This window comes from Ursus arctos, unplaced genomic scaffold, assembly GCF_023065955.2.
Source record: "Ursus arctos isolate Adak ecotype North America unplaced genomic scaffold, UrsArc2.0 scaffold_18, whole genome shotgun sequence".
NCBI classification, from domain to species: Eukaryota; Metazoa; Chordata; class Mammalia; order Carnivora; family Ursidae; genus Ursus; species Ursus arctos.
In genome coordinates this window covers 7,961,303-7,988,588 of record NW_026622852.1, presented here as the reverse complement: position 1 = coordinate 7,988,588, position 27,286 = coordinate 7,961,303, and the positions used below count along the sequence as shown (strand labels likewise).

General features: G+C 40.1%; 1 protein-coding gene across 21 annotated transcripts in view; it reads left to right on the top strand.

Annotated features, from left to right (window-relative positions):
* The window catches only part of MPDZ (multiple PDZ domain crumbs cell polarity complex component), a 168,726-nt gene that overhangs the window by 137,461 nt on the left and 3,979 nt on the right, over positions 1–27,286 (top strand). For 18 of the 21 annotated variants that reach the window (XM_048222973.2, XM_048222968.2, XM_048222978.2 and 15 more), the window contains 19 exons: positions 646–808; positions 2,563–2,759; positions 3,878–3,969; positions 4,190–4,280; positions 6,475–6,555; positions 14,527–14,619; positions 14,705–14,779; positions 15,874–16,048; positions 17,948–18,093; positions 18,832–18,915; positions 19,058–19,251; positions 19,907–20,054; positions 21,154–21,240; positions 22,063–22,153; positions 23,059–23,102; positions 23,941–24,063; positions 25,293–25,397; positions 25,951–26,063; positions 26,866–26,989. In XM_048222973.2, coding sequence (XP_048078930.2) covers positions 646–808; positions 2,563–2,759; positions 3,878–3,969; positions 4,190–4,280; positions 6,475–6,555; positions 14,527–14,619; positions 14,705–14,779; positions 15,874–16,048; positions 17,948–18,093; positions 18,832–18,915; positions 19,058–19,251; positions 19,907–20,054; positions 21,154–21,240; positions 22,063–22,153; positions 23,059–23,102; positions 23,941–24,063; positions 25,293–25,397; positions 25,951–26,063; positions 26,866–26,989 — 2,226 coding nt within the window. The remainder of the gene's footprint in view (positions 1–645; positions 809–2,562; positions 2,760–3,877; positions 3,970–4,189; positions 4,281–6,474; positions 6,556–14,526; positions 14,620–14,704; positions 14,780–15,873; positions 16,049–17,947; positions 18,094–18,831; positions 18,916–19,057; positions 19,252–19,906; positions 20,055–21,153; positions 21,241–22,062; positions 22,154–23,058; positions 23,103–23,940; positions 24,064–25,292; positions 25,398–25,950; positions 26,064–26,865; positions 26,990–27,286) is intronic. The other 3 variants (XM_048222975.2, XM_048222969.2, XM_048222981.2) reach the window with 1 other exon arrangement.

The following is a 27,286-nucleotide window of genomic DNA, read 5'->3' as shown; positions in this document are numbered from 1 at the left end:
AATGATGGCGTTGTCCCTTAAAACCAGCTCCTCAGATCGGAGTCTGTGTGCTCTTTGCTAACAAACTGGCTCCCGTAGTAGATGGGCCTGCATGTGTTATGCTCATTTTCATGGGTTTGTTAAGAGTCATCTGGAGAGAGGATTCAGGTAGCAATAAAGAATTCTTTATATATATATATATATATATATATATATATATATACAGTCTGACTAGCAACCTCTGAACTTCTTTAATTGCTTGGTTACCTTATGTGTTAATTTTGTTCTAGTTTCTTGGAAGATTTTTCTAGACCCACAAAATCTTACCCAGACCCCTGCGTATCTATGATGACTTTTGAATGAGAATTTTTTTTCCAAAAGAGGGGGTTCGTACATTTTTTTCTCTCATGTCATTTAAGCTATCAAGTTGAAGAATTCATTGGCCTAAAATACCAAGTAACAGTTTAATGAATTATGCTCTGAACATATATTTTGTTTAGTATATTTAAACTTTACCTGGATCCTGTCTACCATTATATATTTTTTCCCATTATTTATGTGTCAGATATTTGAAAGCCAGTTTTTGTCATTATGCTTTTATTTCTTTTACTCAAGTTTTTCTTCCTTGGACTGCACATACCCACTGCATTCTTCTTGTTCCCACAGGCACCCAGTCAGTCAGAATCAGAGCCAGAAAAGGCTCCATTGTGCAATGTGCCTCCGCCCCCTTCTTCAGCATTTGCTGAAATGAGCGGTGATCTTACACAGTCATCTGCAAGCAAAATCTCAGAAGATGTGGACAAAGAAGATGAGTTTGGTTACAGCTGGAGTAAGTTGTGTTTTGTGATCCACTGAGTTATAAGAGACATTAATAGCTCTGGGTCTCTCGAAGCTTAGGCCTGGATGGATAAGCATGTTTCAGCTTTTAGTTATACATACTGCAATTTTGTTTGGAAAAAAAGACTGTTTGTTTTGCCTGAATACACCACACATTCCCAAGGCATGAAATCGTGTTCTTCCTTTTCTTTAAATGACCCTTCCTTCTAAAGGCCACTTTACCATTTGTGTGAGCAGTAAAGAGGGCAGGGCATTCTCTCTGAAGCTACTGCAGGATCTGCCACCCAATGATCTTGAACAAATCATTGCCCCTCTGCAGACCTCAGATTCCTCATTGTAAAATCTGATTGCTGTTGATATTTTGCCTTGAACTCTGGCATTTTCTATACTAGGGTGGTAACATGGAATAATTGTTGAGATGAAAACTTGGGGCATTTGGCACATTGTATAACTGTTTCTAAGGCTTTGCCTATGGGCTACCTTTCTTTTAAAAATGCAGTCCTTACCTGGGGTTGCTAACATTAAATTTGAAATGTCTGAGGAGTGCTAACCACAGTATCTGATGCACAGGAAGCATTCAAAGGCAGCTGTTATTAGGATCATTTGGGGTGTCTCTTTTTTTCTAATGAAATAAGCCTTTTTATAAGGAAATATTAAAAAATTTAGTGAAAAGTTACCAATGTATCAGTGCTTTAAAGGTTTCACTTCAAAAGCATAATTATTTCCTTTAAGAAAGCCGTGGTATATGCTTTTAGGAAGTGTACAGGGTGTGAAAGTTGTGCTGCTAGATTCTAGAGGGAATCAGGAAATGACAGTTCATAAAGTTAATGCAGTTAAGAATCAATATGGAATACAAGACATCAGCTGCATAGTAACATTTCTAAGAGATGATTTGTAAAGTTTGTGCTTTTCTAAGTCAATTTTCAATAAAATGAGTATACAGCTAATCTATTGAGGTGGCCAGAATGTACTCCGAGGAAAACATGAGACAGAATGTCATGTCGCAAGCCACCCCCAAAACTTGATGCCGTAAGGGAATAGTTTATTATTGTGTCATGGTGTTGTAGTTGACTGGGCCCAGCTGGGCTGGACCTTCAGGATGGCCCCCTCACAGGGCTGGAAATTAGTGTTGGCTCCTGTGGCCTAGGGCACCTGCATGTAGCCTTGTCCTCTCAGAATCAAGAATAAATTCTACCTTTTGAACATGTGGGATGGGAGAGATGAATGGTCTCATCTAATTAGGGCATGTGTCTAAAGCAGAGACAGGTACATTGATTTGTCCCGGCCTGATGGCTCTGTGCAATTACAAACTGCATTCCCTTTATTCTGGATCTATGTACCAAGCAGCTGCCCAACATGATGTGAACACATGCCAATTTTCCTATGGGAGAAAATGTTCCACTGACCAGTGAAGGTAAATCCTCCGAATGTTCTGTTCTTCTCTGCAAATGATAAAGTGGCACTACGTTTTAATCAGAGTCTTTTGAGAGTTTGTTAATGTGAATCACCCAGGGGAACTGATCAGTCAGACCCTCCACTCTGCATGCAAAGAAATTCCTCAGAGATTGGGTACTCCCGGAAACCCATCTTGACACTTAGGTGGCCAGATTATTTAGCTTTTCTTAACTGCCAAGGATTTACATTTTGGTCCAAGTAATGCCCTTTTTGAAGCTAAATAACCTTCCATAGTAAAACGTTGGCTATAAGTTAACTTCATACCTATAATGTTGTTGTTGTTGTTTGTAGAAAATATCAGAGAGCGTTATGGAACCCTAACAGGAGAGCTACATATGATTGAACTGGAGAAAGGTCGTAGTGGTTTGGGTCTAAGTCTTGCTGGGAACAAAGACCGATCCAGGATGAGTGTCTTTGTAGTGGGGATTGATCCAAATGGAGCAGCTGGGAAAGATGGTCGACTGCAGATTGCAGATGAGCTTCTAGAGGTAAGTTCTTGTGGAAGATGCTGAATTTACTCCTGCTGAATTGGTGCACTGAAATCATCAGTTTCCAGAAAATCCACCAGGGCCTCATATGGTGACTGAGAAAACTATTGCTTGCCTAATAAAATAGATGCACTGCAGCAAATTTGGCTGTAAACCAAATCTCTGCTAAGTAGAGTCCGTGTTCCCATTAACTTCCATTAAAAGGTTGTGACTGGGTAGCACCAGAAACAATTTTTGCCCCAAGACAGTAATAAAGATCACACTTCAAAAACATTTTTTTGTGTGCTGCATTTTTATAGGAATTTTTGAAAAGCCAAATGACCAATCACTCCTCAGTAATGAGATTGACCCACTGGACATTCTGGAAGTTGAATTCCTAATGGTAGAAGTGATGGGGGCGGGGTGCAGTGGGGTCAAGGTTAAGGCTAAATAACGAAAACAGTAACTCAGCCGTCCAAACAGAATAAATTTCTGGGCCACACTTTAGAGTGTTTAGAATTGCATTTGCTTGTTTTGTTTGTCCTTGCCTTCTGGAGGCTAGGATTCACATGCCTTGATACTCTTCCTCTCACTCTTGTGTCTCCATTGGCTGGGAAGGCTCAGTCAGCAATGGCTAAATGACTAGATGACTGGAAGTTTCCAGTAGGTACTGTTCTGCTTCGGCACTTTCTGCTTCCCAAATTCCAAATCTGCCTGTGGTGTTCCTTCCCGTGGCCTAGTCCTAGGGCCAGAGTTTTGAGATTAACTAAGACCGATGACCACAGGGGACTTCCCAGGATGATCTGTGCAGGTCATTAGTGCCTCCAGGAGAGCCTTTGCTTTGTACAGAACACTCTGGAAGCCCAGTGCCTGCCAGGAAGTTTACTCTCTTCTTTTCTACAGTCAGTCCAAGTGGTGCCTCTGTCATCTGTGGAAATCAGACCACCTGCACATCATTTTAATGTTGGCTTTGAACATGGGCTTGTCGTTATTTACTATCAAAGTCAGGTTCATGTTCTGGGAAGGAAAATACATATAATATTTTAAAGAAAGAAAAAAAATGACCTTTTCATTAGATAGGATGAAAAAGAATTAGCAAAATTATTTCAAGCTCAGTTAATGCTATTTGTTTCTCACAGATCAATGGTCAAATTTTATATGGAAGAAGTCATCAGAATGCTTCTTCAATTATTAAATGTGCTCCTTCTAAAGTAAAAATAATTTTTATCAGGTAAGCATTTTCTTTTTCTGGTTTACTAAATACTTTCTGTTAGTCTTTCAATTCAGAGTTCTTTTAAATAAAAATAAAACATTTCTAAATGTATGTGTGTTATAGTCCCAGATATTTGGGGTTGCAGAATTTTCTCTAATAATCCTTCTGAGTCTTCAAGTGAAAGAATGAAAATAATATGAATCATTATGCTATGATGGGTCAGTACTTTTACTTTTAGGAATAAAGATGCGGTGAGTCAGATGGCTGTATGTCCTGGCAATACAGTAGACCCTGTGCCTTCTACCTCAGAGAATTCTCGAAATAAGGAGGTATGTATCTTGTGTTTGTTTCTCTGGGAAGATTAGATTGATATTCCATGTATTAATTCAGCAAATAATTATAGGTCCCTACAGGAATGTTAAAGATAAATGACTCATGGTCTTGGCCCCCAAGGGGCCTAGTACAAGAAACACTCATGTAAATAAGCACACCACTTCCATGAAGAGTCTACATGGGGAATAATGAAGATAGAAAAAGTTGTCAAGTCTTCTTCTGTAGAGATAGTGACAATGACTCCCTAGGTGAGGTGACATGTGAAGTATGTGTTGGAAGTAGAAGACATGGGGGGGGGGGCAGAAACATTCCAAGCAGAGGGCATGGACTAAGGAATGGTATGTAAGCTCTGGCAAATACAGGGAATGAAAATCCTAGGGCATCACTGAATAGTGGGGGAGGCAGGGAATGGGGAGCTGGTGAGGAAACGGTCACTGAGAAAGAGGAGATAGGGTCAGATCATGGGAATCGTGATGGAGACTTTGTCTTTGAGGCCTTAGGGAACTCAAAGAGTAAGAACTGTATTTTTAAACACTTCTCTGGAAATAGTGCAGAGAAAAATCAGAGGCTTCAGGGAAGAGAAGTTAAGGTAGAAGGAGTAAGAAAATTAGCAGAATAGTTCAGGGGAAAGATAAAGAGGGCCTGAACTAATGCAAATAAAGAAAAAAGAAGAAGGAAGGGAGGGAGGGAGGAAAGAAGGGAGGGAAGGAGGGGAGGAAGGAAGGAGGGAGGGGGAGAGGGAGGAGAGAGAGAGAAAGAAAAAAGTAAAGAAAAGGTTAAGTCAGAAGTTTCAGAAGTTTAGGATCCAACTTACCGTTACCTTATCCCTAACTAAATGTACTCAGTGAGGAACGGCAAGTGGTTGAGAATCTATTTACCCAGCAAGTATTTATTGAGTATCTGCCTTGTACCAGGTACTGCTTTTTGGGCTGGGAATAGGCTGGTGAATGAAACAGACAAGATGTAGACAGCTTCCAGATGGCTGACATGGTGACTTGGTGGATGGCTGACTTTTACCAAAAAAGAAAAAATTAAAAAGCAGATATTTGTAAAAATAGAAAACATTCTGTTTGAGGCAGCTTTAGGGTGAAGTACCTGTTGAAAAGCCTGGTAGAGATGTACATTGGGACATTTGGTCTAGAGTTTAGAAATGAATTCCCAGGATGCCTATTTGTCATTTGTTGGCCATGGGAATTGAGGCTTTTCTGTACAGAGAATACTTAGAAGAAGAGGGCCAAGGTCAAAATTCTTTGATAACAGCAAGGAGGAAGCCTAACAAAGAGTGGACGGAGGTAACGAGGAGGGACCAGGCAGGTACTTGCATAGCAGCTAAGGAGGGCACATTTCAAGAAGGGTATATTCTACAACCTTGAATGCTGAGGAGAGGTCAAGTAAGGAGATGAATAGAGTCCATTGGACTTGGCAGCTAGCGGATTACTGGTGTTTTTTGAGAAAGCAAATGATGGATAAAAAGAAAGAGAAGGCAGCAGCTAGAGGGTAACAGAATTTAGAGTGTTTTGGTGGGAGTTTCGATGTGCCAAAGCTTCAGATATTTGTTAAGGATGAACAAAAGGAGGCATAGAGAATGAACAGATTAAAATGAGAGGAGCCGTGATGATTACAGTGCGAGAAGGTGTGGAAACAGAAACACTCTCCCCTAAAGGAGTGTATAACAGGAATGTCACTCCTTCTGATGAGCTGAGAAATCATTCATAACGGTGAACTGAGTCAAGTGTTTTTTCAAGATTATAAAAGAGAAAATTTTTATTCATACGAATGGTACCACATACGTAGCCCTTAAGAAAACGGAATATTTTAATAATTCTCAGGTAAAACATCCAATAGCTCCTGAATTCCCTTGTGACTAACATGGGGAAGAGTAGTGGATGGTGCCTCTGCTAGCGTCCTGTGTTTCAGTAAGCCTCGCCGTTGGGCAGCTGGGCTGCGATTAGATTTCATTAGAGAAGGAATCCAGGCTGTCTTGAGAACCACTTTGTGTCTCTGTGCTCTAAAAAATTTTTTGTCTGATCATACCTTATTAGTATTTTGATGAGAGTTTAGTGTTCATAAATATCATGAAATGTTAATAATTATAACACATGAAATAATTTTTATTAAAGTGGTCCTTATTAAGCAAACAAAAATACAAAAACACTCAGTTGTCTATTTGGTCTATTTACCCTCTGTCAGGCTGAGAGGAGTGATACTACTTCCGATGCAGCTGTGGACCTCTGTTCATTTAAAAATGTGCAACATCTGGAGCTTCCCAAGGTAAATCTGCTTTGAATTGGAATTTTTACACCAGTGAACTAATTCGCTTGTTCTCAGAGGTGTGGTCTTTGGACCAGCAGCATCAGCATCACCTGGGATCTTGTTAGAAATGCAGATATTTGGGCCCACCCAGACCTATTGAGTGAGAAACTCTGGGGGTGGACCCACAGTTTGCGTTTTTATAAGCCTTCTAGGTGATTCCAATGCACAAACACGTTTGAGAATTACAGTGTTAATTGATACTTTAGCAGGGACTAAGCTTTTCCTGTCTTTATGATTATCCCAAGATGGGACATCTAGCAGTCTCTTCTTTGATACGTATACCAAGGGCCTGCTATGGAGAAAATTAAAAAAAGAAATTATACTCTTTATCCTTCATAAAACTGAAAGTTCGAATAGCTAGAAGTTTCACTGATCAGCATCAGTGAAGTATTTACTTTTGAAAAGATCTGAACCTTAGTTTCGAATGACCACTTTATAAAGGTGGTTTGCTGAACAGAAATTTACAAATGCTTTCAGGTGCTGCAGGCTCAGGCTGGAATGCAGGCAGGGGCGGGTCTGGGTGAAGAAGAATATTCGCAGGGAGCAGCAAAGTGTTCAGCGAGAGGAGGAAGGCAAGCCAGGGGATGGGCATGGAGCAGGGGGATATTTACTGCAGGCAGAAAGAAGAGAAGTCATCCACAGGCCACTTTCCAGCTTAAGACAGTGCACCATGGTGCTTACGAGCCTTGGCTCCAGAATCTGGGTTCAAGCCTTGCTTTGCCAGGTACATACTTGACACATTATGTGATCTTCTTTTGCCTCAGTTTTCTCACCAGTAAATTGGAGATGATAATATTACCTTTGACCTAATCGTAAAGATTAAATGAGTCATTTGTAAGTAGTTGGCATAAAGCCTGGCACACAGTCAGACTTTGTTAAGCATTTAGGGGGGAAAAGACTGTGATTCTATTGATTTGGTTTTGTTTTTACAATAAACGTGTGCAAAATGGATGGTCCCAGTCTTACATACAGTATATTTAAAAGAAGTCATTATTATGCACAATTTGTGTTGTAGCGAGAAGGAAAAGAACAGAAGTCATTAAGGCCTTTTGCCTTTTCTACCAAGAAGTTCATACATTTCAGTTCAGGATCCCTCACTCTGTTGCCATTTAAGAGAGAAGATACCTTCCTTTTTCCCCTGTAGATTTCAGATTGTTTCCTTTTCCTCCTAAATCCCGAAGTATCAGAATTTATAGTATTTAACAGTGCAGTCATTTCCCTACAATTTGTGAATTATGAAGCATTTATATGTATGCTGGATTCATTATAATAAATTTTTTTTTAAAAAAAATATAGGTTTATGCTTATCTTTAGAAAAGCCCAAAATAAGATCATTTTTTTTAACACGTATCCTTTCATGGTATTGGCCTAATTTATTTACCTAGAGTTTAGAACATCCTAGAATATAACAAGTGCCCAGGAAATGTTGGGGGAATGACCCTGTTAAACAGATGCAGTACGAGCAAAACACTGTAGTGGTTGAGATTGTAGACTTAAAGCCAAACCTTCTAGGTCTCCTTTGCCTCTTACAAGCTGCTGGTTGGGACCTGGGACAGGGTTCCTAAACTGGACAATGTCCCCACTACCAAGTGGAGATAATAGTAGTACTCATGCAGTTATAGTGAGAATTAAATATATATTGTGTGAAGAGGCCAGTACCTTGCACTCACATATAAATACTGCCTGGTTTTCTTTCATTGTTACAATTATTAAGAAAGAATAAGCTGGCAGAGATGCCTAACTGCTTCCCGACAGCAGCTTTCTGCCATGCTGTCTCCTCCTGCCTTAGGCTACCTGATTAAGGTGTTCTGTAGATGTTTAATCATCTTAATCCCCTATTCAGACTGTTTTCAAGGACCTCCATTCTCAAACAGATAAATTCAATTCCCTTGGCCTGGCATTCAGCGGTGGGGGGGGGGGGAGCGCTGAGGCCCACTTTGTCTGTCAGAGGCCCTTCTGAGTTATCTCTGATAAAACACTTGGAAACCTCATCTCATTGGTCCCCACTCCTCTTCTGTAAATGGGGCTGCCTGTATCAGGGTTATTGTTGGGATCCTTAAAGCTAATGAGCAAGCTCCCTTCATTCTACAGCAGTGTAGGAGCTGGTCTGTCTTTAGCCTCCTGCCGACTTATTCAGCAGGTATCTCTTAAGTGCACTACCCTTTCTGAAGTAGTTGCTGCGGGGGAAATCCAAGAACTTGAAGAAACTTCAGATTTTATTGCCCACAGAAAGCTTCCATTTATGTGTAGATTTCAAACAAATCTTAAAACTCAGGTAACTGAAATGTATTTATTGATGAAAGCCAAAGTGAATGAGGGGGAGTATTCAAGAATCTTTTAAAATCAGTTGACCTTAGAAGCAATCAACTTTGACTTCAAGTGTGGGCTTTTGAAGCCACTTAACTTTTCTGGGCCTTAGTTTCCTTGTCTGTAGGATAAGGAAATAATAAAACCTTTACAAAAGAAATACTTTTGTAAGGATCGAATGAAAGAATCTGTATAAAGCACTAAGTGTGGTATCTCTCCCAAGTGTGGGCCGATAATCCTGCAGAAGCCAGTGACGCAGGAGGCGAAAGACAGAGACCTCTGAGGCAGAGCAAAGGAGGTAGAAGTTTATTGAATACACTCAAGGGAGTGGTGGGCAGGGCTGCAGAGGAGAGGCTGGCTGCCACCAGGTTGTGCGTGGGAGCTGTTTTAAAGGGGGAAGGTAAGAGGGTAGGCTCAGAGGTATGGAATTTTCCATTTTTTGGTAGCTGTGCCTGGTTGTAAGTAACCCATTGGTCAGTTTGGGCCTGTGAATATTTTGAGGCGGGTGTCCTGTCTGTATTCAGTCAGGGGGTCGCTGCGGGCACTTTCTGCATTCCATCGCTCAAGCCTGTTTGCCTAAAAGCGGCCTACACCTCACACTGTTCAAGCCATTATTTTCCTTAATATTTTAACCATGAGGTTCTGAATGCTCCACAGAAAGTGTGCTTAAAAACATCCTTTGAGGAAGCCCTGAGTAAAAGTGACAAGTTAAAAGACACAGCATACTCTCTAAGCCTGTCCACTCTGAATACCATTATTAGTCGACTCTGCAAACAAAATTCAAGAAAGCAAAGGAGGGAGAATTAACCAGCCTGCTAACATTCATACCTTATCTGCAATTCATTGTCATTTATACTGCCCTGTATTTTTAAAAATTATGATTATTTGAAAAAATTTAATGATGAAGTCTCTTGTGCATTATGTTGTTTACTTCTCAGCCACCCTGTGAGATCGTTTTTATTTTCCCCACTTATAACAGTTCTCATAACTCAAAATGGTAGAGTTGGTACTTAAGCTCTGGTCTTACACCTACAAGTCCCATTTTCCATTCCTTTGTTTCAGCTTTCAACTGGGGCCCATTTACCTTTCCAAAACACCTATATGATTCTTAAAAGAATCTTCTACTTCATTCAAACTGACTTGTATCAAGAGCCCATGGCGACTTATTTTGAGAATTCATCCCTCCTTGCCTTTGCTTATACACCTTGGGGTGCCCTTCTGCTTTCTTTTAGATTATCTAAATCCTGTATAACTTAAGATCTAGCTTAATCTCATGTCTGCTTATTTTGAAATATTCCTGCAAAATTTTGGCCTATATAATGCTTACTAGTAACATCTTCATTTGTTTGTCATTTAACAGTGCCTGGCTTAAACATGTCTCTTGTGATACACATTCATGTGGGTGAATTTTCTATACATCTGTATTGCAAACATGTTGAAAAAGAAGAAACTGTTATATTTTTTCTCCCATTATCTCATATAGTATGGGGTAGCATAGTTCGTACTAAGTATGCAGGAGGGAAGAGTGGATGAAGGCTTACATGCTGTGTGTGCACAAGGGGAAGATGCCAAGTGCAGGAGAGTCAGGAAGGAGAGAATAGTTTTCGTAACAGTTTCAAAACAGAAATTGTAGTAACAGATCATTTCTAGTTCTGTTCTGACTCCTTAGAAACTTTCTGGACAGGTCGATTATCTTTTTTTGTTTTTGTTTTTGTTTTGTTTTTTTAAGGAGAGAGAGAGCACATGACTGGTGTGGGGGGTGGGGTAGAGTGGGGCAGAGGCAGAGGGAGAGAGAGAATCTTAAGTAGGCTCCACGCCCAGTGTGGAGCCCAATGCAGGCTCCATCTCATGACCCTGAGATCATGACCTGAGCTGAAATCAAGAGTCAGACGCTTAACTGACTGAGCTACCCAGATGCCCTGATTATCTTTTTTCTTTTTAATCCCCTTTTTTAAGTGGGAAAATAAAATTATAAACAGAAAGTTTATAACGTGTCTAATCTGAACCCTTAGTGACTGACTGAAGTGCTAATTCAATTTATCAAAGTATTTTTGATTAAAGATTTGTTTTTAAGCACATTTTATCTAGGAAAGTACCTGTACATCAAAGCAACCTTACGCAATTTTCAGAGATACGGTTCATGTCCATACAGTTTTATAGGGTGAAAGTCCTCAAATAGCATTAAGAAGTTCTCTTCTGAATTTTTGGGGAATCTTCCAACTTCAGAATAGCTCTCCTGATAATAATGGTGGTTTAGCTTCATCCCACTTTTAATTCTTTTCACTCTTTTCTAGCTATTGAATGATACAACTCCATAGATAAGTTTCCTTAATTTGTTTCACCTTCTCTATATGGTGGTGTTTTAACAACAGGCTCAGAACAGTGTTTCTCGGACCTTTTTTTGTTATGGACTATATGTCCTGTGGCAGCAGTGAAGCGGGGAGCTAGGCAGTCAGCTGGGAAACTGCACTCACACCCGATTACCCTTACTCATATTTCATCCTACTCTTCTGATATCAGTAGATCGTCTGTAGATGTGTATATATGTGTTTATTTCTGTAGTATTTAAGTGGGGTTGGGGCATATTATATATGCAGATGTGTAGCTTATTGCTCCTTTTAGGACCCTGCCTGTTGCTGATAGCAAAAGAACTTCCTCCTATAAGCTTAGTCAGAGAAGGGGATTTATGGGCTCAGGTTACTGGCCAGTGATGTTCTGGGATACTTGATCTGTGGCTCAGTAGTGTCATCAAGAGCCAGTTCTTTTCCTCTCCCACCATTAGTGGTCAGCTGTATCCCAAGGCTGGTCTTCCTCTGTTTTAGAATGGCTGCCAGCCATAGTTGAGGTCATGCGGTCAGGGCCCAGTGGGAAAGCGGCTGTCCCATAATTCTGGGTAGAAGTCCTGAAGTCCATGCTAATTGAGCCAGCTCTGTTCACGTGCTTACTTCTGAGCTAGGGATTGTGGCCATGGGAATAGAACTGTAATATTGAGTCATTCAAACTCCATCCTTGGAGATATTTATCCACTGTTACATAACAAATCACCACAAAATGTAGAATATTAAACCAACAGACATTTATGATCTCTGTTTCTGTGGGTCAGGGCTTTGGGAGCCATTCAGCTGGATGGTCTGGTCAGTGTCTTGTACAGTTTGCCCAGCTGCCAGCTAGGGCTGCAGTCATGGCACGGCTTGACTGGGGCCAGAAGGTCCACATCCAGGATGGTTGACTTGAATGACTACTGATAGGAAGCCCCATTTCCTCTCTGAGTCTGTGAGCATATTTTAAAATCATCACCCAAGGGGCGCCTGGGTGGCACAGTGGTTAAGCGTCTGCCTTCGGCTCAGGGCATGATCCCGGCATTCTGGGATCGAGCCCCACATCAGGCTCCTCCGCTATGAGCCTGCTTCTTCCTCTCCCACTCCCCCTGCTTGTGTTCCCTCTCTTGCTGGCTGTCTCTATCTCTGTCAAATAAATAAATAAAATCTTTAAAAAATAATAATAATAAATAAAATCACCACCCAAAACATAGACAAAGAGAGAATGAGCAAGAGCGAGAGCATGCTCCTGTCTGTTGTTCGAGGCAGCAGGGGGAGGGGGCTGGATATTCTGACAAAAATCTGTGAGCTTGCATGAAGGAATAAGATGATAACGGTGTTAAGTAAACAACTAGCAAATGCCCTCTGGACCCCTGAAGTACTGTCCTGACTACAGATAAGTGAATAGGCAATAATAGTGTTACTTATTGAAACAAATATTTCTTTATGGTAATAGGAAAGACCATTGGTATAGAAAATCCCAAATAGAGTGTTTAGCTACATTAGACATATTTGGCGTTGGCACTGGGATTTTGTCTTTTTGGTAGCACATTCACCTTCCTATTCATTAAACCTGATTCTTTTACCAACTAGATCAGGATTCAGGGTGTCAAAATCCTGGCAAGTTTGCAAAATGTATCTGAAGTATATTTGATTATATCGTGTAGGGTAGTAAGTAGAAGGAATGCATGTGTAATAACAACACTGTATATAGTACATCAGGTTTCCAATCCCTTTCTTACTACACCTGATCCCCACAGCAGTCTCATGGTTGGGGAAGAACAGCATGGTTTGAACTGCATGGGTGCACTTCTATGTGGGGATTTTTGATAAATACAGTATAGGACTGCAAATGTATTTTCTCTTCCTTATGATTTTCTTTACATTTTCTTTTCTCTAGCTTCATTCGAAGAATACTGTAGATAATCTATATAACATACAAAACGTGTTACTCAGCTGTTTGTTATCGATAACACTTTCAGTCAACAAGGCTATACATAGTTCAGTTTTTGAGGAGTTGGAAGTTGTGCATGGATTTTCAACTGTGCAGAGGAGGATCCACACCTGAACCCCCACATTGTTCAAGGGTCAGCTGCATTATTACTCCTTTTTTAGATAAGAAAATTGAGATTTAGACATTTTATATGGTGTATCCAAATTCGTACAGCTAGATAGGAAGTAAATGAGAACCAGGCTCTGCTCACCCTAAAAGTGCAGTTTTCTCTGCCTTACACATGTGACTGATTCTCTGGAAAGAGATCGGGGTAGAGAGAGGTGCACAATGACAGTCTGAAAATCATCAAACATGAATAATCTACCTCAGAAAAGCCACAATGTTGATAATCTGTAAAACGATGGTGCAGCCTTACCTTGTCATAGTCATGATCCTAAATGCCCGATGGCAAGCGTGTCTCTCATGTATACATTTCATAGAAATCATGGCAAAATTTCCTTTTTCTCTCTTTTGCTTTCCATTTCCCTGAGTAGAAACTGTAACGAAAATGGTTGCTAGCTCTGACCAGAATGAAAATACTCAAAACCCTATTTTAATTTCATTAATGTAAACATTAAAGAAACACAAAAGCCAATACTATTGAACATTTGGTCTTGATAAAAGAAAATGTGGAAAATATAGACAAAATATGTATGGCTCTCTAGGCTTGGCAGGTTTTCAGTGCATGTCTTTGGCCTCAGCGTTAAGAGTGTTTTCACTCTGCACCAGATCAAAACACCAGTGTCTGGGGAAACAACGCTGGGTATTCAGCCCCAGAAAGGACAGAGCATGCAGAAGTAATTGTAGTCTGTCTGCTTAAAAGAAGGGCGAGATGAAGGGGCCATTTGAGGTTGTTATTGCTTAGCTGTAGGCCAGAAAGAGGAAGCAGGATGCTTTGATTTGGTTTGAAATGACTTATTCCGTCAGCCAGTTCACAATACTACATTGGCAAATGTTGTACATTCATTGAGTTATTGAATGCATTTTGTTCTCTGGATATTTTGCTAAAGTTACTAGAGATGTGTAACTGGATATATATGGTAAATACACTATATGGGAGGAATGAATACATTTGAATATTTGATAGAAGAGAATTTATTTCCATTAAAAAGTTTGAAAGTTTGCTTAAGATGAGATTTCTGTTAATGAACTTTAGAATAGTTTTAATCCATTTTTTAGCCCTTGGGTAGAAGATAGTGTTCAGAAGTTATGGCCATATAACCTTTGGCCTATGGCCATATAACCTTTGGCCATATAACCTATGGCCATTTTCCTTTGGATAAATTTTCTAAGTTGTTACTGTTTCTCTAGGATCAAGGGGGTTTGGGCATTGCCATCAGTGAGGAAGATACACTCAGTGGAGTCATCATAAAGAGTCTAACCGAGCACGGGGTGGCAGCCAAGGTGAGGCTTTCTTGCTGTCATAAAGTGGTGGAGAAGGGAATTACTTCTATAAAGTCATCCCGAATCTTAACGTGTTTCCATTTAGGATGGACGGCTCAAAGTTGGAGATCAGATTTTGGCTATAGATGATGAAGTCGTTGTTGGCTATCCTGTTGAAAAGGTATGTTTCCCAAAGGAAGCAAATAACTATGTGGGCATGGCCAGCATGTGTGTGTGTGTGTGTGTGTGTGTGTGTGTGTGTGTGTGTGTCATAGGGAATTGGAACCATGTAGCTATCAATACTAGACGTGATATTAGACAGATATCATTAAGGAATAGAAGAGATTGTTTGGAAGCTCTTCAATTTCTGTTTTCTACTTCCCAGTCAAATGATATTAAGGTATTTTCTATTGTCTAGAAAATCCAATGTTCAGTGGGCATTTCTGATAAATATCATTTCCATTTTCCCTTAGAAAAACTTGCAACTTCTGAACAAAGGTCAACTTAGTGTTAAGACCAAAGGAATTTTTATGAATATTTGCTCCAATAAATATCCACTTTGTTGTTTTATAATCAGACTCAGTCATTAAATGCATTAGTTTCATTGGGGTTAAACAGTTATTTGTGAGTTTTCTTGTCCTCAAAATACTTACTAGTCATCTCACTTGAGGCATTTCATAGATAAGTGCAAGAAAAAAGCTGTGTTTCTCTTGAGATTTGGTGTGCAAATGTTTTTATTTCTACATTGGCCAGCAAGAAGCTTAAACCATTTTTTTTTAATTCAGCTTTAATAATTGTGTAGGTTGAACCCTTTAATCCATATGTCTATGTTCTAACTTACCATTAGGCTTGACTCTTCTGTTGCATAGTTTTCCTTACCCTGCTTTTAACATGAGTGTTGCCATTTTATTAAAAGTGTCTGTGGAAGCTGTTTAAAATCCTAGTAGAATCAGGAAGTGGGAAAAATACCCCATATATCTTCTAAGTTTGTAGGGATCCAGAGAAACAGATGAGATTAATTAAAAATGTCAAAAATTGAAAACCCTATACTTATATAAAGAAGAACATGGTCACAACTAGACTTACAATAGACATTAACTTTGGCCTTAATCAATATCAGGCAACTGAGAAACTAGAAAGAAACGACAACCGTTTTTTCTTGACCCCTCAAGTTCTGACAAGGAAAAGGATTCCAACTGTAACAGTGACTTACTGGTATAAGTCTACTAATCTGCTTTTGAATTGTGTTTCCCTGCCACATCAACACCCTGCCAGTTTATTAGCCTTTTGAAAACAGCAAAGACAACAGTGAAACTTAGCATTCGTGCTGAGAATCATGACCCCCAGGCTGTGGCTTCAGCGGCTGGTACGGCCAGTGGAGAACAGAAGAGCAGCTCCTTGTCTCCGACGGCCCCGTCTTCCGGCTCCCCGGAACCAGAGTCCATCCCAAGTAAGGGCCAGTCTCTTGTGATTCCTGCCTGTGACACACTCAAACTCTCCAGCAGCAGGTCCCTCCTTGGGAGCCTGCCTGTATGTAACTCACTGTTTGAAGGCCATCATCAGGGAACATTTTGGTGAAAAGATGGTATAAAGAGAGGGGCTCCTGAAGAAAGATCACTGGACTGTTAGGCAGGGGATCTTTGTGCTGCAAATTAGCCAGCTGTTGGCCCACCCACCCACTCGGAGCCTCAGCGGAGTAGTACTCTTTGCTCTCCAAGGTCTTTTGCTGAAGGTACCTGTGATTCCGGGTATTTGACTAGTGAAGCATAATATCATGTTGAATATTCCTTTTTCATATTAAGCAAGTAATTTCACTTCTCTAAAGCCTTAGTATTCTAATCTGTAAAATGGGTACAGTGATGCCATTTTACGGGTGGAATCAACAGTTCCTGGCATTACAAGAAACTCTTAGAAATAGTAGTCATTGCTATGGTAAGCGTAATTGATCTGAGTTCTGTCACTTAGGTGTAATAGATCCTGTCAAAATAGATGAAATGGTTGTATGTTGATGAGACTTGCATTTATCATTAAAATATCAGCCGAGCAAAGTGAGGCAAATTATTCCTTTAAGTTACTTTTTGACAAAAATTACACTAGTGTTTAATAAGACAGTAACTTTCAAGCTTTGAAAAAAGTACTTAAACACATAGGCTTTTTCTACGATGGGAGAAGAAAATCTCTTGGCCTCCAAACTGAAACATTAAGTTCTTTTGACAGGTTTTTAAGGAAACAGCAGTTTAAAACATATGTAATATAGTTAGACAAAAAAGTCTTAAAGTAATACATATCTGATGAAAGTAATCCTTTATTTAGAAAGACTGGGTAATTCACTGAAATGTTAGAAGGTTTTAAGAAAGTTGTCTCCTTTTTCGATTTTGTGTTCGTCCCAAAATAGCATTTTCTATAAAAATGTGAAATGCTAAATGAAAATGTAACATAAAAGAAAATATCTTACACCTGCTCTTACCATTTCAGGAGCAAGAATTAGTCTGTCTCTGATTTCCTAAAAAGAGAGCCTCTTGCCTAAAGCTACTCTACCAAGTGTCTCAGCTTTTTCAAAACATGACGTGTGCTGTATGCTCTTTGGTATATCACAAAACATGATATGAAGACTATCATAAAACAACGTGTGAAATTATACTCTCCTTGTTCTCTCATAATCTGTTCTCTTCTCTTCAGTCCTGAGCACATACACACCAGGATTTAATATCTGAGTTTATAAAACATGAAGGGAGACATGCAAAGAAAGAAACTGCATGTGAGTCTCCCTTGATGTTTTATAAACTCAGCTATTAAATCCAGTTGCATATGTGCACAGATTTGATTACATGAGAAGAGATGCTCTAAGATAAGAAAAGGAAAACCAAAACATAAAAAGCCCTGAAATGCTGGCATCATGAGCAGAATTACTGATGTGCTGATGTGCTTTGTGTTTTGTGGTCTTCCCAGAATGTGTTTTTAGATGACCACCACATACCTCAGTTCTGAGTTGTACAAATCATAATTTCATAAGAAGTTTTTTTGGCTCTAGTGAAGTGTAGAGTATCAGCATGAAACTGGAGGTCCAGTTCAACTCTCTGCTCTTGTTCCTTTATACATATCATCCCTAGCGATTTAGAAAATACACCGTAGTGCAAAAAGTAACTTTGTACCCACCACCCTAAGTTAATGATGATTTAATCATTTTGTTTGATATTTTTAAAGTATAACTAAAAGATGAAGGTAAATCTGAAGTCTTGGGCTCTTTTTCTCCTCCATCCCCCACAGACAACCAGGGGGGTGAGTTTGTTATATATGCCGTCTGATCAATTTGTATTTGTATTTCATTTCATCTTAAATTTATTTTCAGGCACAAGCAGGTCATCAACACCAGCGATCTTTGCTTCTGATCCTGCAACCTGCCCCATTATCCCAGGCTGCGAAACAACAATTGAGATTTCCAAAGGGCGAACAGGACTGGGCCTGAGCATTGTTGGAGGGTCGGACACTCTGCTGGTGAGGACACTCCCTAAGACGATTCAGACATGCAGGCAGCCCCTCCAGGGACCCCTGAGAGATCTCTGTCGGGGAGCGTTCTATCCATTTTATTAAATGAAACATAAAGGCTTAGAAAAATGCATCGTTCGTTGTTATTTTAATTCGTAGAGCAAATACCAAAAATTGGGTACTGGGACTTTTATTTTGAGTAAGTGAATATTGACTCAATAAGATAGTTACACTTGTGATTGTGACCTTTAGGTTCAAAATATTTCTATTAGTTTTCTGGTCTTTGCCACATTTTAATTGCCTTTTTACTGACTGGATATGTTTGGGTTGGGCCCATATTGAGAGGAGTCTGAAAAACTGGATAATCATAGACAAAATTTTCTAAATGTCAAAAGTCTTTTAAAATGTAATTATTGCATCTGTGGCTAGGAAAAGTGATGTGTATCTATATTTGCAGATAGGAAAGGTGATGTATACCTATTATATATACGTATGTATGATTTACATGTTTCATAATTTTTTTCTCTAAACGTCCCTGTCATTACAAAGATATGTAAACTTCTTTGAGCCTTGTAGCTAAAATTGCATTACACTTTTCTTTGAATTTTGATATGACTCCCTATGGATCCAGTGAGTAGATAACCCTTCGCATTGTCTTTAAAAGTACAGTGTGTTTTGACTTCATCTCTGCTCACCAGTCCTGGTGAGACAGGCTAGAGCTTGGGTATGTTTTGTTTGGGCCCTTAGGGTGCCATTATTATCCACGAAGTTTATGAAGAAGGAGCAGCTTGTAAAGATGGAAGACTCTGGGCTGGAGACCAGATTTTAGAGGTACAGAATACCTTTATAATTAACAGAGATCAACTGCTCTGGGGAGAGCGGTCTCTGTTTCTTTCTCTGTTTCTTTCACTTCCTCATTGCTCTTTCTTTATTTGACTCACCTGGCTCCTCACAGTGTCCCATTTCCGTGCAGGTGAATGGAATTGACTTGAGAAAGGCCACACATGATGAAGCAATCAATGTCCTGAGACAGACACCACAAAGAGTGCGCCTGACGCTCTACAGAGATGAGGCCCCGTACAAAGAGGAAGATGTGTATGACACCCTCACCGTCGAGCTACAAAAGAAGCCAGGGAAAGGCCTGGGATTAAGTATTGTTGGGAAAAGGTACAACTGAAGAGGACAAACCTCATGATCTTTCGGAAATGATTGCGTTTCATTTCTTTTAAAGAATATTAGCAGTAGTTGAATCTTCATCAGCTGCTAATGTTCTGTGCATAGCTGTTGTCAGCCCACTCAGTAACGGAGCATCAAAAGACTTCACTTCTGAACTTTTTAAGTTAGTATTTTGGGGGATCTTAAGGATATTAGACAAAAAAACTGGTATTTTTTTTAAATAAAGATTTTATTTATTTGAGAGAGAGGGAGAGAGCACAAGAGCATGAGTGGAATGAAGGGCAGAGGGAGAAGTAGGCTCCCCACTTAGCAGGGAGCCGGATGTGGGACTTGATCCCAGGACCCTGGGATCATGACCTGAGCTGAAGGCAGATGCTTAACTGACTGAGCCACCCAGGTACCCCTGTTTTGTATTTCTTGAGCACCTTCTGTGTGCCAGGGAATACATTAAGTTCTGGGGAACAAAGTTCAATAAGACATGGTTCCTGACCTCAAAAAACTCACAATTTGGTCATTAAGAATTAAATATGCTCTTGCAACAAAGGGAGCTGTGGCAGCAGAGGAAAAGGGGACAGTGACTTTATTTGAGGAAGCAGATTAGAGAAACTTCTCAGGAAAGAGGTGAAATTCCAAATTATGTTTACAGAAATGATACCGGAGTATTTGTGTCAGACATCGTCAAAGGAGGGATTGCCGATGCTGATGGAAGACTGGTGCAGGGAGACCAGATATTAACGGTGAATGGAGAAGACGTCCGTAACGCCACCCAGGAGGCTGTGGCTGCTTTGCTAAAGGTAAAGGCACATGCAGCAAGGACTCTGTGCAATAGGACGGAAGAAGGAGGGGGCACTAAGTGGGCTACCGCGGTCAAAGAAGCACCGAATCCTCTTTATTTAAAATGCTATCTCAAATAAGACAACATTTCCAAGTAAGATGCCATATTTTGGTGATATATTTCTAAATAATAAATCTATAATAGCTCTTTGTTATACTGTGCATTTTCTATTATTAAATGTCAAATAAAAGGCTTTTCAAGGTGAACATCCATTAAGGCCCCACAGCTAGTAAATCACGTAGTAGGATTTACACCTGTATGTCTAACTCCAAAAACCCAGGATCTCAAAATACCTCATTGTGCTCTCACCTTAGACGATATAGTATTTTTTGCATCAAAGGTCACAGGGAAGTTGTCTTCAATTCCTATGTTGATAGCAATATGGCTTATTGCAGTATTGTGTAATAGGTCTGGTCAGGAGGCAATAGTGAGTTTGCCCAGTTGTTGTGGTCATGGTTGTCTTATTGTTTCTGTTTTGTTTTTTATTTTTTATTTTTATATTTATTTTTATATTTATTTTTTTTAAGATTTTATTTATTTGACAGAGAGAGAGAGAGAGAGACAGCCAGTGAGAGAGGGAACACAAGCAGGGGGAGTGGGAGAGGAAGAAGCAGGCTCCCAGTGGAGGAGCCTGACATGGGACTCGATCCCAGAACGCCGGGATCACGCCCTGAGCCGAAGGCAGACGCTTAACGACTCAGCCACCCAGGCGCCCCTCTGTTTTGTTTTTTAAGGCCTGAGTTATTTAGTACATTGGGCCTATCTAAACCATGTTTCATGAGACCGTTGCTCGATTCTCAGTTTCTCTTTTCCTCGGCACAGTCTCCATGTAAACCATGAGGTCACGAGGCAGATGCTGGCTGCTGCTGCAGCTTGTTGTTACTCTTTTTTATGTTTTAGAAAAGCCTCTTCCCACAAAGGACTGGAGGTATCCTTGACTATGGAAATCCAAAAGGAGGATGCCTTTCAAAAACCAAATCCTAAAGAGTATATGTGTACTCCTGAAGATGATTATAGCATCTTACTTAAACATTTTCCTAAAACAACCACTCCTGTAGTGTTCCCTAGGCACAGTGACCTTGGAAGTTGGAAGAATCAAAGCCGGTCCATTCCATTCAGAGCGGAGGCCTTCTCAAAGCAGCCAGGTGGGTAGCTGTGGGGTTCGTCAGGGTGAGGCATCCGCAAGCCAGAGCAACTCCGGGGTGGCCCTGCCGGTGATCCGCACGCAGCCCAGGCCTCTGGCAGGTCGGCAGAGCAGGCAAAGAGCAGCGGGTGAGCGTGGACAGGTGAACGAGGTGGAGCTCTTGAGTGGTTTGCAAGTCATTCTCAGGAACTTCATTTCAACTGTTCTTTCCTTTTTCCATAATTGCACAAGTTAACCAATTAATATATATAAAGCCTACCAAGATGATACATTTTTAAAGTATTTTATAACAAACATGTATCAGTATTCAACTGAGAAAACCCTGTGTAAGGTGAACTGTAGAAGCTTCTCACCACTGTGTATGAACCTCACCACCATGTCTGTTCAGGGTTGCTGACACGCCCCTCTCCTCACTTGTGTCTTCAGCAGGCTGCCCTTAGAGACCCCTTCCTCACCCCTTCAAGACTACCATTCATTTCCTGTTGACTGGCCCTAATTTTACAGTTTATTCATAAGCCCCAGTCTATACACAGCATCCGTTTAAGTTTAGCTTGAATCAAACTATGAAAATCCACTAAAATTAAGTTGGTTGGAATCAGTCTCATCCATTCTTTTAGCTTTAATTTATGTCACTAGCCAAATCATTCCATAAAAAGAAAAAAAAATCATTAGATTTCCAGTTATCAAATGCCTCTGTTGCTTAACTGTTGCTTCACAGATATTTCTCTCTAGGTGCATTAAAAGAATTGAATTCTGAAATAACTGGTATTTAGGGGATATTATTACTTCAAGACTTTCTAAAACAATGGTTGTGTATTTGTAGATGAGTGAAGGCAGCCTGTCATCATTCACTTTTCCACTTTCTGGATCCAGTACCTCCGAGTCCCTGGAAAGTAGCTTGAAGAAGAATGCATGTAAGATTGGTTTGGTATTTTCAGCATGATTTACTGGTTTGAATTTTGGTAACCAACACTGATTGATTCCCCTGTCTCAGTTTACCTCTGAGCTGTCTTTCCCCACATCATTTCATATCCTACTATGGGTGCAAAATGTGTATCAGCAAGAATTCTGAACAATATGAAGCTGCCTCTTTGTTGTTTGGCAGTTTTTCCATTTGTTGTTTCTTCTGTAAGATATACTAAACATTAGAATCAGGATTCTGTAATTCGTTCTTACTAAGCAGACTGGTGTGCTTGATTTTTATTTCCTTTTTCTGTTTAATCTAACACCAGTAATTCAGAAGATGCCATTAAGTGAAGCCTTCTTTTTCCATGAAGACTGCAAAAATTTTGATTGAGAAAATTAGTGTGATCCTCCTGTGTTTTAATTACATGAAATCATGATGCAGAGGGTTTTTTGGCTTGGAGCATTGGTTGAAAGTTGTTCAAATTGAAGAACTAACCATATGGCAATCTCTGTTTGCAATGTGACTAATATTCTAGAAATTTAGCCACTTAAGTCCATGAATTCCTTTTAATGTGTCCGTGACTTTATTTTTCTCAGCTGTGCACATGTGTCTTTCTATCCAAAGACTGTTCTGCCCTTGACTCATTCAAAGTGGATTATGCAGTTATATAATCAATGATTAGAATAAGAAGGAAGAAATGGGATGGTGTGCATGTTTTTCCAACTGGAAAAATAAAGATTCCCTACCTGAGACAGATTTAATCGTGTGTACTGGCAACTTTGAGCACCCTCTTTCAAAAAAAACCCCCCAAAACTAGTGTATCTCATTGAGTCCTATTCCAGCTTCAGGCACTGACTAAAATTTAATTGAACAAAAAAATATTTTAATAACCATATTTTTTTCACTTTACAGTGGCATCTGAAATACAGGGATTAAGAACAGTTGAAATAAAAAAGGTAACTTGGGGAAGAGAAAACAGCATAAACTCTGTTGACCTCAAAGGCATCTCCATGTGTATTTTCCTGTCAGCTCTCTCATGATTTTACCAAACCATCAGAAAAATTATTGTTGTATACAGTGGTAATACCACAGTAGTCTTTACTGAATTTCCTGGTCACAGGACCTCGTATGAAAAATCATTGTTGGCGTATCCTAAATTACCAAAAATGGCATCCACCCAACCCCACACAAAGTGTTGCCCTACCTCTCACTTCTCACTGAGAAGCAAGCCTCTGCCTTCCGCAGACACTCCTTATTCTCGTGAGACCGACTCCCTTGACAGCCGTGCACACAAGAGAACATAAAAGCTGACAGGTTATTGAGCCTTTGCTGTCTGCCGAGCGTCACGCTATCGCCGTCACGTGTAACACCTACTGCAGCCCTCTGTGACGCCCCCTCTCATCTCTGTTTTGTCAGTGAAGGCCTAGTGACTCATTAAGAGGGCTGAACTTGGTCAGGTCCCAACATTTGTAAATGTGGCTTCCTGGCTTTGAATACACATCTCTCTGATTCCAAAATTGGGGTCTTTCACTTCATCAGTGTACCCGCTTTTCATCACTCCCTACAGCATGATTTTTATTTAATGTGTTTTGATTTCTTTTATTTCCTGCACAGATGCTTATTTTCCTAAGTCACACTAAGGACCTGTGTCAAATGAAGTAATGCGGTTTTCTTGGGCTTCATTTTCCTCACACCTCGAAGACCTGAGTTAACTGTAGAACATGGGGCCAAAGAAACCAAACATCAATTTAAAATACCACACCGACTGAAGTATTTTAATCTTTTGCATGGCAGGGGCCTACTGACTCACTGGGAATCAGCATTGCTGGAGGAGTGGGCAGCCCGCTTGGGGATGTTCCTATATTTATTGCAATGATGCACCCAAATGGAGTTGCAGCTCAGACCCAGAAACTCAGAGTAAGTTCTACTAATAACCCTGGCAGCCCTCGCAAATCCAGCAGTTTTTATAAACCCTGTGAATCTTGCCACTTGTTGTAGCCAGTTTTAAATGTCTGTATCTGCTTTTAAATCCACTAATCTGAGCACCACAGGGCTTGCTTTGAGTAAAAGTGAAGAAAATGGAGAGGAGAATTTGCTGTTGTATGCAAATTGACAAGTAAATGAAATGGTGAAGGGGGAAGGTCTACTGTAGTTTCTTAGTATTTTTTACTTGTCTGCAACTCTGTGAAAGAAATTAAAACGTTCCAGAACACCAGTATGAGACGAAATTTTCTCCTTACGTGTGTCATTGGCTCAAATGCCAATTTAACATCATTAAATTGAAAACTATCATTTATGTTGCAATCGATCATCCATTTTGCAAAAGCTTAATATAAATATGACTTACGTTGACAAACGTGGTCAAACTATACAAAATCAAAGCTGAGGGATTACGCTAAGATAGAGCCCTGTCTATGCTAACCGTGCAGTTCTGGGATCGTGTGAATATTCCGTTCAAGTCTCAATGAAGTAAAATCTGTGTGGCCTCATGCGTCACAAAGGGTCTCAAAACATAACCACCTCTTAGTGTAGTCCCCAAACTAGAAATGGCTCAATCTCTTTTGATACCTGAACTTGTGACTGACTGGCGCTTAAAAATGGATTGTAGCACGTAGCAGGAAACTTTTCTGTGCGGGACAGATGGTGAATACTTAGGTCTTTGTGGGACAAGCAGGTCTCTGTGGCGACGACTCAGCCCTGCCCTGTGAAAGCAGTGAATAAGCAGGGCTGTCTTCCATCCAAACTTTGTCAACAAAAACAAGCCGTGGGCCAGACTTGGCCTCGAGTCACAGCTGACAGCGTCACAGCTAACATGTGTAATAATAACGTCCGAGGAAACGCTGGTTGCTAAATGAGATCGGGTATTTTATTCTTTAATAAGAAGCAGTATCTTACCCAGGAGACATGAAGAGAAGGGAAGAGTGATTTTCCGCCTTCCCCCGGAGGCTACGGAATTCAGTCATCATGGACAGCTTCTTTTTATCGTGGCTCCTTCTTGAAATGATTGGTTTTCTTGGTTGTGTTTCAGTTGCTGAGAGCAGTGTGTGCACGATGTGCCGGGTGGGGAAGGACATGATTGTTCAGGTCTCAGGGTCCCACTGTCCTAGCTGCTTCAGCAGATGGCTGATTTCTTGTCTCCCTTGCAGGTTGGGGACCGGATTGTCACTATCTGTGGCACTTCCACTGAGGGGATGACTCACACCCAGGCAGTTAACTTACTGAAAAATGCCCCTGGCTCCATTGAAATGCAGGTAAGAGTCATATCCAAGCACTCTTCACAATATGGGTGGCTTGAGGACACAGGAGCTTTAAGCACTAAAGCAGTAAAAGTGCTTAAATCTCCTGGTATTATTTTATTGACTATTTCCCGTGACCATAAATGATTACATTCAGAGTTCCAGGAACATATGTATGAAACATTTTATCCCAATGCATTTATTGTTTCATACTTTATATCTAAAGGGGAAAAAATATAAGCTCTTAGCGTAAATGATTAATTGCTAGAATGTTAAGTGGTATGAGTGGCTGTGTATTCTGAAGTTCTTTAAAAAATAATTAAATATGACACCATGTTTGAAAAACATCAAAGAACTTTGTAGAATTGAATTACTAAAAGATTTTTCCTATCAGTTGAAGAGGCCTCTGGACCTTGTGAAATTTCTCTTTGGTTGTATATCAGGTTAACAGAAATAATTAAGTGGATAATAAAGCACATGTTTTAATCCAAATGCTATTTTTGAAGGAAAATTACTGATGTCTCCCTAGCCACACGAACATGTGTTTTTCTGTTTCTCCCGTGCACAGGTGGCTGCTGGAGGAGACGTGAGTGTGGTCACAGGTCATCAGCAGGAGCCGGCCAGTTCTAGTCTTTCTTTCACTGGGCTGACGTCAAGCAGTATATTTCAGGATGATTTAGGGTGAGTGCATATATTGTGGTTTCTGTGTCCCTACCACTCAGATAAAGATGAAGAAACAGGAGACGAGGTATGAGATACGAAAACCAAGTGTTTCTAAACTGCTAAATAATTATGGCATGGATTTCATCTATCAAGTAGAGACAGATAGCGTGCCACTACCCTTCCCATGGTTTGGGCTCTGAGTTTTTTGGGGGACATTTTAGTCTTGATGTCACTACCCTGTGTGACATGGAACAGATCAAACCTATCCTTTTGAAATTCCAATATTGCCAACTCATTTACTAAATCATCCTTTTGGTTAAAAAATTCACAGTTCCCCAACACTTGAGTACAAAAGAGTTAGATCCTAAGGAGAGGGGAAGAGAGGAACATATGAGAATTTTTAAATGATTTGATGCAGGCTTTACATTGCTAGTAATGCATTCTCTGAGCTTGGGAGTCCTGATATTTGTGACTTACTCCGCGGTAGACCTCTGTGCTGTAGCCTTCTTCCTTTAAATAACCTGGGAAAAGAATGTGCATGTGTACAATGAGAACATGTGAACACGTTAGTTTAGGGGAACTGTAAATGAGTAATGGAAGTGGGGTGTTAAGTAGGATTTCGTTGGATTATGTAAATTTAAAATACTGAGCACAGCATGCATGGACAGTTCAAGCATCCCCAAAATACCCATAATATATATACTCATTGTCAGTGGCACGGAGATTTATGGTGGTTCTAGGGGGATGTCAGATAATCCATAACTTAAGATTTTATTTTAAAAATCGAAAACCTCTTTTTTCTTTCTTCCCTTTACTGTAGACCTCCTCAGTGTAAATCTATTACACTAGACCGAGGACCAGATGGCTTAGGCTTCAGTATAGTAGGAGGGTATGGCAGCCCTCACGGAGATTTACCCATTTATGTTAAAACAGTATTTGCGAAGGTAAGCTTGAACATTTTAACCCCCCCCTTCCCCCTAAACATTCATTAATAGTGGTCAGCAGCTGGCTTATTAGTTTATGGCCTGAGGTAACGCCAAATGGTTAGCAGTTGATCATTTTCTGTTGGAACTCCCTTCAGGAACAGGTCATTAAATATTTTTGTCCAATTTGAGGTTTAGTTATGTTTAAAGGAAAATAGGCTCAAATTGAAATTCCATAGGAACTCTTGACAATATGCAATAAAAATATTAATGAACTTTAGTTAGACAGTAAGGCCTGATTTTTTGTCCTTTGAAAAC